This window comes from Aquarana catesbeiana, linkage group LG08 (assembly GCF_042186555.1).
Source record: "Aquarana catesbeiana isolate 2022-GZ linkage group LG08, ASM4218655v1, whole genome shotgun sequence".
NCBI classification, from domain to species: domain Eukaryota; kingdom Metazoa; phylum Chordata; class Amphibia; order Anura; family Ranidae; genus Aquarana; species Aquarana catesbeiana.
The window spans coordinates 138546679-138556256 of NC_133331.1; the positions used below are offsets into that span (position 1 = coordinate 138546679).

At 47.3% G+C, this 9578-nt stretch overlaps 1 protein-coding gene across 2 annotated transcripts in view; it reads right to left on the reverse strand.

Annotated features, from left to right (window-relative positions):
• Positions 1 to 6433, reverse strand: part of HERC4 (HECT and RLD domain containing E3 ubiquitin protein ligase 4) — a 100306-nt gene extending 93873 nt beyond the window's left edge. The window contains exons 1-2 of one of the 2 annotated variants that reach the window (XM_073596442.1): positions 6256 to 6433; positions 1053 to 1357 (exon numbers count right to left, since the gene is read on the reverse strand). In XM_073596442.1, coding sequence (XP_073452543.1) covers positions 1053 to 1278 — 226 coding nt within the window. In that variant the 5' untranslated portion in view covers positions 1279 to 1357; positions 6256 to 6433. The remainder of the gene's footprint in view (positions 1 to 1052; positions 1358 to 6255) is intronic. The other variant, XM_073596443.1, reaches the window with a different exon arrangement.
• Between the last annotated feature and the right edge of the window lie 3145 nt (positions 6434 to 9578).

The following is a 9578-nucleotide window of genomic DNA, read 5'->3' on the forward strand; positions in this document are numbered from 1 at the left end:
TATTGGTTGTTAAAGTAGAGGGCCACCCTAAAAAAAAAAAAAAAAAAAAATTTACATGAAAATGTTCCTAAAAATCTGGAGAAAAAAAAAAAAAACAGAAATGGCTTACCAGAAATGGCTGTTGCTAGGCAGATCGTCCTAATCTGCCACTTCCTACACCGCGGTGATCTTCAGTCTTCTCCCCCTCGCGTTGTCTTCCGGGGAATGGTGAGCGGTGTGTTCTGGGAACTGTGTGTGTCCCACAACACAGCGCGACCCATTCACAAAGCGCTGCGCAACTTGCGCATGCGCAGTATGAAACGGGCAGTGAAGCCGCAAGGCTCCACTGCCTGTTTCCCTTAGTTCGAATGGCGGCGCCGGGACCCGAGAGCCGAGGGACGGGTCGGCCTCGGGCGGCCAACATCGCGGGCACCCTGGACAGGTAAGTGTGCTTATTAAAAGTCAGCCGCTTTGTGAGTAGCTGCTGACTTTTAAAAAAATTTTTTTTCAGCTGGCCCACCACTAAGGACGCGGCGGCTGGCTTCCCAGCCTGCTGCTTAGCAACCATCTATTTGTCAATAAACAGCCTGGGGGTCCCCCAATCCCCAGGCTGTTTTTTTGCAAATACAGCATTTTATACCGCCAGAAAACCCTAGTGGTAATTATCGCATGCTTTTTATGCGATATTTACCGGCACATTTTTTTTTTCTTCTGGTAAATATCACATAATTTGTTTTTTTTTTTGTTTTTGTTTTTCTTGGGGGGGGGGGATTGGACTTAATATACAGCATGTGATAATTTATGCAAACGAGTAACATGATACCCTTATCACATGCGGTAAAGCTTACTGAATTGATGCCAAAGTCATATTATTCTGCACTATCATACAGTAGATCTCCAATAGATGTTGAGTTCTTTTTAAAAAGTTTCCAGAGGAAAAAAAATGAAAGTGAAGTTACCATCACGAGTGTCATTATTTCCTCTACCGTTGTGATAACTCAAACCAAAAGTAGATGTTTATCATTGCAACTGCACATATTTTACACTTCAAGCATTCAAACACAGCCCCTTACCTGGCTTTTTTCTGCCTCTGTCATGTCCTAACTGTCCTAGATCATTGCATCCACAGGTATAAACTGTCCCATCATCCAATACAAACACAGTATGCCTGCTGCCACAGCCAACATCACGGACAGTTTTATTTAGGAAAAAGTCACATCTTGTGGGTTCTACGATAATTTCTCCATCGATTCCCCCTAGTCCTAGTTGTCCAAAGGAAGCATTTCCCCAGCACAACATTATCGATGGGATCCAGGGATCAGTGATATTCCAGGATTGCGGATTGAAGAGTCTTTTTCTGTAATACTGATATGGAGACCTAAAAGAAACAAAAAGAGAAGAATCAAAAAATGAAGAATTGGGGGCTGACAAAAACTCACTAAAAACAAAAGCAAAAAAAAAAAACTATCGGAGGTCTGGGTCACTGTGTTAACTAACTTACATGGTGGACATTTTCTGAAACATGACTTCTGGGTGCAGTTTGGGACCTGAGTGCCCTCCTCAGTGTAGGATTACTACCTGTGTCCACATTTCCTATACCATAAATGAAGTTCAAAACTAAAACATAGCTGGCTAAAACATAGAGGATAACACTCTGCTTGGTAATGCTATGTAAGTGACAGCTCTGAGTCAAAGCCTCACCCATTTGGTTTATAAACTATGACTCAGAACATAAAGCTCATCCAGCCATGCCAAATTCATTTAATCACTCTAGATAATACCAAATAAAGCTTAAAATGGGGAAAAGTTTGTAAAATTCAGAGCAGAATAAATAAAGAGCCATTTCTGCACTTGGTGTACTTTTCTTGGTAAAGCCGATCTCCAGGCACAAAAACATTTATTTAAATATTTTCCTCATTAGCCATAAAGGATAAAAACCTGCTTTGCGAGCTCCAAATTAATTTGCAAACAATGATATTACCTTGTAAAAGTAGCAGTGACATCATCACTGTGCTGTACATAGCCTGTACAGTAATGAGAGCTGTGGGAGGAGCCCAGCAGGCCCCACCCACTACAGGCTGCCTATAGAAAACTACAGGAGGGGGCAGAGACAAGATCAGACCAGGAGACAGAGCAGCAGTGATCTGTAATAATACAGGAAGCTCCTACACAAAGGCAAAGTTTCACACCGGATTACTGCCCAGATCTGGGAGAAGCACAGCAAGATAAAGGCTGGGTTCACACATATGCGATGCGGGAACCAGCACAATTCCAGTGCGGGATCCCGTATCGCATGTCACTTGCAGGCAGTTCACACTGCCATCTGCGAACCACTGTAGGTGTCAATAGAAAGTTAATGACACGCAAGATAGGTTTCACAGGTGGCAGTGCATACTGTTAAAAGGTACAGGAATTGGATCACATGGGTGTGAACACCCATGCGATCTGATTCCAGTGCAGACCAAAAAAGGGTCCTGCACCATTTTTGCGCAAACGTGATGCGATTTCAGCCACACAGTTTGTATGGCTGAAGTTGTATCGCACCGACATCGCATGTGATCAGCACAGCAATGTGGTGCAAATCACATGCAATGTCTCCGTTCGCACCAGTGTGAACAGCCTCAAGAAAGAATAAACGATTCTTGTATTTAGACAATATTTGCTTACCCCGGAGTTCAGCATTAAATACAGTGCCTTAGAAAATTATTCATACTCTTTGACATTTTCCACATTTTCTCATTTTACAACCAATAAGGTAAATGTATTTTATTGGGATTTTATGTGACAGACAACACAAAGTGGCACATAATTGTGAAGATAATGATAAATGGTTTTCCTTTTTTTTTTTTTTTTTTTTACAAATAAATATGTGAAAAGTGTGGCATGCATTTGTATTCAGCCCCGAGTCAATACTTTGTAGAACCACCTACCAGCTTTGCACATCTAGAGAGTGACATTTTTGCCCATTCTTCTTTGCAAAATAGAACAAGCTCTGTCAGATTGGATGGAAAGCGTCTGTGAACAGCAATTTTCAAGTCTTGCCACAGATTCTCAATTGGATTTAGGTCTGGACTTTGACTGGGCCATTCTAACACATGGATATACTTTGATCTAAACCATTCCATTGTAGATCTGGCTGTATGTTTAGGGTCGTTGTCCTGCTGGAAGGTGAACCTCCGCCCCAGTCTCAAGTCTTTTGCAGACAAACAGGTTTTCTTCTAAGATTGCCCTGTATTTGGCTCCATCCATCTTCCCATCAATTCTGACCAGCTTTCCTGTCCCTGCTGAAGAAAGGCATCCCCACAACATGATGCTGCACCACTAAATTTTACGGTGGAGGTGGTGTGTACAAGGTGATGTGCAGCTTTCTGCCACACATAGCCTTTATTCTTGCCACTCTTTCATAAATACCAGATTTGTGGAGTGCACGACTAATAGTTGTCCTGTGGACAGATTCTCCTACCTGAGCTGTGGATCTTTGCAGTTCCTCCAGAGTTACCATGGGCCTCTTGACTGCTTCTCTGATTAATGCTCTCCTTGTCACTTTAGGTGGACAGCCATATCTTGGTAGGTTTGCGGTTGTGCCATACTGTTTCCATTTTCAGATGATGGATTGAACAGTGCTCTGTGAGATGTTTAAAGCTTGGGATATTTTTTTTATAACCTATCCCTGCTTTATACTTCTCCACAACTTTATCCCTGACCTGTCTGGTATGTTCCTTGGCCTTCATGATGCTGTTTGTTCACTAAGGTTCTCTAACAAACCTCTGAGGGCTTCACAGAACAGCTGTATTTATACTGAGATTAAATTACACACAGGTGGACTCTATTTAATAATTAGGTGACTTCTGAAGGCAATTGGTTCCACTAGATTTTAGTTAGGGGTTTCAGAGTAAAGGGGGCTGAATACAAATGCACGCCACACTTTTCAGATATTTCTTTGTAAAAAATTTGGAAAACCATTTATCATTTTCCTTCCACTTCACAATTATGTGCCACTTTGTGTTGGTCTACCACATAAAATCCCAATAAAATACATTTATGTTTTTGGTTGTAACGTGACAAAATGTGGAACATTTCAAGGGGTATGAATACTTTTTCAAGGCACTGAGGCTCCATTCACACTCGTACAACATATTATGCTACTTTGGACACTAAAGTCACATGACAAGTTGCACCCCATGTTTTTCAATGACAGGGGCTTTTAAAGCCTCGCCTATGGAAAATTTAGGATACTGAAGTCTGCCGTCATTTCACGGGCGCATGCAAATTTAGGGTTTGACATGTTGGATATCTATTACCTTGGTGCAACCTCTTCTTTTATATTTTACCCCCCCCCCCCCCAAAAAAAAAAAAAAGGTTAATTTATTTAAGTTACCTTTGTGGGAATATTGTCCAAAATAAAAAAAATGGCACTACCACTATTTTATTTTCTAGGGTGTCTGCTTTCAAAAAATATATAACGTTTGGGGGTTTTACGTAATCTTCAGGCCTAAATTTTTTTTTTAAGGCCCCTTTCACACAGACATGTACAGCTCCGCTTTGCTCAGAGGGGGATCGCTCCGTGGATCCCCACTGAGCAGGCAGATGACAGGTCGGTCTCTGCACACTGTGCGGGGACCGACCTGTCAAAGCTTCGCTCTCCTCTATGGGAGATCGGATGAAGACGGACCGTAGAGTCCATCTTCATCCGATCACGGATGGAAAAGTAGGGTTTTCCTCCGTCATCAGGAACGGAGCATAGTGGAGACTGATGTCATCGGATGTTCATCTGCTATCCCATAGGGATACATGTATGTCCGTTTTCCATCCAAAAATGGATGGATGAAAAACGGACATACGGTCCACCCGTGTGAAAGGGGCCTAAATGTGTGCAAAAAATGGCTCTGGCAGCAAAAGTGTTAAGGGCTCTAGCTTTGCTCTCTGAGGATTGATCTGCATTTAGATCGCTCTTCAGAGAGCATTTCAAAGGTGGTAGGGAGATGTTGTATCCTTACCACCAGCTTTAACCCCTTGAACCCTGTGCTTGAGGGGCAGTTGCAGAGCAGCCCCATTCACATCTATGTATTTTTTGGTGCTTTTTGCAGAAACGCACTACAGTCCATTTAACATGGTTTCCTATGTGACACGTTCACATCTATACTTTTTTTCAGCCGCTGCCCTTTTGGAAAGGGTCAGGATTTTTTTTTTTTTAAATGCAAAAAGATGCTTTTTTTGTTCAATAGACTTCGATGGAGAAGCTGTAGAAAAACATGTATGCGTTTTTTGCCACAATTTGCGTTTTTTAATCTGCCCAACAACAAATTGGCCAAAAAAACAAAAATGCAAAACACAAATTGGGGTAAAATCGCATCTGCGAAAAAAGCAAAAAAGTATTACAGAAAGCATCAAAAGCAAATTGCAGAGATGTGAACTGAGCCCTAAATGGGTTGTGTTGACGGGGGTATAATTCCTACTGTGGCTGCAAAACAAAGCACGTGTACACCAACCAGCTGTTGTCTTGGCAACTAAAGTGCGTAGTGGCGCTGGACAGCTGTAAAAGCACAGCTAAACTGCGGGGGTTTTACCACCCCACTACTGCTAAAGTGGGGGGTCCTTAAAAGCACAGTTCAACTGCAGGGTTTTACCCCCCCACCAAACCACTAGTGTGAAAGAGCCTTAACGGCTGGTTCACACTTGAACGTTCCTTTGCGAATCCTGTGCAATTTTTAAGCCCATCATTTGCATGGGCTGAAATCGCACTGGATTGCATGAGTAATAGTGCTTGCACTACTTTTCAGAAATACACTGCAACCAGATTGTACCGCTGTACCATGAGATCTGGTGCAGACAAACCCTGCATTTGGGGTATGGTTAGGGTTATAGTAGCACAGATAACACACAGTGCGCTTTGAAGACGGGCGCAGAATGGCGGTGTGAATGGGCCCTGAAGGAGACGTCCTGTGTGACATGCTGAATGGAGGCTGATCTCTTCTCTCTCACTCCTATACATCTCTTCTCAGGCCTTCTCCTCTTCCATCCACATTTTTCCTAAAAATAAAAACTTCTCCATGGACCCCTATGGGAGTTTCCAGATACAAAGGAAGGACGTGAGTACAAGCAAAGCATGATCACAGGGGAAGCTGACAGATCACCCGGGGACTGAGTACCAGGAGAGGGCACAGGGGGCAGCAGCCTGACATGTAGGCATTGATCTCCCCGGGTGCACACATAACACAATGACATCAGCTGTCAGTGAACAATAACAACATGTGTACCAGAATACCGAGCACTCACCCGCAGCCTCCGCATCCAACCACAACCCCGGCTCAAAGCGGCGCCGTGACGTCTATCATGTGCGCGGTGACCGGGGGAGGGGGTGGAACATTCCAGGGAGTTCTGGGTTACCGGGAGGGGGAGCCGAACCGAGCGCTGACGTCATCGTGTGCTAGAAGGTGCCGGAACGCTGAGGAATTGTTTACTGTCACAGACATGGTAGACGGGGGCGGGGCGAGTGTGTAGGAAGTGCAGAGCAGTGAGCAGGCAGGGGGTGTGTGGGGGTAGGTAGAGGTTGGGGTGTCAGTGCTGTGTGTGGGGGGCTCTCATGGTAGACTCAGAAGTGTAACTACAAACTTCAGGGACCAGGTGCAAGAAATGAAGGCACCGAACCCCCCCCAGCATGATTTTGATACTATTTTTTTTTTCCACTGTACAACAAAGTAAAACGTTTCTGTTTATGATTTCAACTGGAGGGAGGGTTGCTGCGGTGGTACTGGAGGGGGGTGGTAGCGGTTGTACTAGGGGGGGGGGGTGGTAGCGGTTATACTAGAGGGGGTAGCTGCGGTGGCACTTGAGGGAGGGTTACTGCGGTGGTACTGGAGGGGGTTGCTGCGGTGGTACTGGAGGGGGGTGGTAGCGGTTGTACTGGAGGTGGGGTGGTAGCAGTTGTACTGGAGGGGGGTTGCTGCGGTTGTACTGGAGGGGGGTTGCTGCGGTTGTACTGGAGGGGGGGTGGTAGCGGTGGTACTGGAGGGGGGTGGTAGCCGTTGTACTGGAGGGGGTAGCTGCGGTGGCACTCGAGGGAGGGTTACTGCGGTGGTACTGGAGGGGGTTGCTGCAGTGGTACTTGAGGGGGGTGGTAGCGGTTGTACTGGAGGGGGGGTGGTGGCGGTGGTACTGGAGGGGGGGTGGTGGCGGTGGTACTGGAGGGGGGTGGTAGCGGTTGTACTGGAGGGGGGGTGGTGGCGGTGGTACTGGAGGGGGGTGGTTGCGGTGGTACTGGAGGGGGGGTGGTAGCGGTGGTACTGGAGAGGGGGTGGTAGCGGTTGTACTGGAGGGTTGTTGCCGCGGTGGTACTGGAGGTGGGGTGGTAGCAAGTGGTACTGGAGGGGGGTGGTAGCGGTTGTACTGGAGGGGGGGTGGTAGCGGTTGTACTGGAGGGGGGTGGTAGCGGTTGTACTGGAGGGGGGTGGTAGCGGTTGTACTGGAGGGGGGTGGTAGCGGTTGTACTGGAGGGGGGGTGGTAGCGGTTGTACTGGAGGGGGGTGGTAGCGGTTGTACTGGAGGGGGGTGGTAGCGGTTGTACTGGAGGGGGGTGGTAGCGGTTGTACTGGAGGGGGGGTGGTAGCGGTTGTACTGGAGGGGGGTTGCTGCGGTGGTACTGGAGGAGGGTGGTAGCGGTGGTACTTGGGGAGGGTGGTAGCGGTGGTACTTGAGGGGGGGTGGTAGCGGTTGTACTGGAGGGGGGTTGCTGCAGTGGTACTTGAGGGGGGGTGGCAGTGGTGGTGCCATCCTCTCCCCACCACCACCTCTGCCTCTTACTGATCCCATCCCCCACCACCACAGATCTCATCCCTACCCCCCCATCATCACCTCTGTTGTAGTGGTGATGGGGGGAAGGGATGAGATTTGTGGTGGGGGGATCAGTAAGAGGCAGAGGTGGTGGAGGTTGGGATCAATTGCAGTGCAAAATGTCACTTGACTTACCGCCAATCTTGTCAATCGATTCCCCCTCAGAAAACCTTCACCGTGCTTCCTCCAGGAATGCCTTGCCTCGTGGGTAGACGCCTAGACGGGATAGGTACACCAGTCCACACATTCGCAGAGGGGAGAGCTCCTCCTCCACCTTCACTCAATTGGTGTCAATAGGTCTGCTGACTTTATTTTGCAGAGTCCACAGTCTCTCAGCGCTGCCTCTGCCTTCTTTCTCTCCCCTCAGCAGGCGACAGCCCCCTCCTTGCGGCGGAACGAACCACCGGCACATGTCATGACGCCCTCAGCACAGCAGCCAGAATGGAATCACAGCACAGGACAGTCAGGGGGGCCCCTCTCACACTGACGAACTGGCAGTCGGCAGGCCTCCCTGAAGTGGCGTGGAACACAGGGCCCAGTCGCAACAGCGACTGCTACGACCCTGATAATTCCGCCGCTGGGTGGAGTTATAGTTACCAGGACAGCTTGTGTAATGTTCTAGACGTTTCCTTGCTCATACAGTCCTCCTCAGTTGTAATGACTGCCTTATGTACTATTGGGGTGCATTTACCTAAGGCAAACAGACTTTGCAAGTGCTGTTGCCATTATTTTCCTTAGAGCTTGTGGTGAGGATTCACTTGGTAAAGAATACCCAATCGGGTGCAAGGAAAATAAAAAAACTGCATTTTTTTTCTTGTACATGATTGGATGATGGAAATCAGCAGAGCTTCCCCACATTCACTAAGTTCTGGGGCAGGAGTCTCCAAATGTTTGATAGAATGGGCAACTTTACTACCCTTCAAACTTTAGGGTGTCTGGACTGTGGCCAGTGGGAGTAGAAAATGCCCTGGCATCAGTGCTATATGGCCATGCCATAGGCTTAGTGATCAGTGGGAGTAAAGAAATTACATAATTGGTGTCAGTGTGAGGAATAGTACCCCATTGTTGGTGTCAGTGGGAGGAATAGTACCCCATTGTTGCTGTCAGTAGGAGGAATAGTACCCCATTGTTGGTGTCAGTAGGAGGAATAGTGCCCTGTCAGTGGAAGGAATAGTACCCCATTGTTGCTGTCAGTAGGAGGAATAGTACCCCATTGTTGGTGTCAGTAGGAGGAATAGTGCCCTGTCAGTGGGAGGAATAGTACCCCATTGTTGCTGTCAGTAGGAGGAATAGTACCCCACTGTTGCTGTCAGTAGGAGGAATAGTACCCCATTGTTGCTGTCAGTAGGAGGAATAGTACCCTATTGTTCGTGTCAGTAGGAGGAATAGTACCCCATTGTTGCTGTCAGTAGGAGGAATAGTACCCCATTGCTGGTGTCAGTAGGAGGAATAGTGCCCTATCAGTGGAAGGAATAGTACCCCATTGTTGGTGTCAGTGGGAGGAATAGTGCCCCATTGTTGGTGTCAGTGGGAGGAATGGTACCCCATTGTTGGTGTCAGTGGGAGGAATGGTACCCCATTGTTGGTGTCAGTGGGAGGATGGTACCCCATTGTTGGTGTCAGTGGGAGGAATGGTACCCCATTGTTGGTGTCAGTGGGAGGAATGGTACCCCATTGTTGGTGTCAGTAGGAGGAATAGTACCCCGCTCTTGGTGTCAGTAGGAGGAATAGTACCCCATTGTTGGTTTCAGTAGGAGGAATAGTACTCC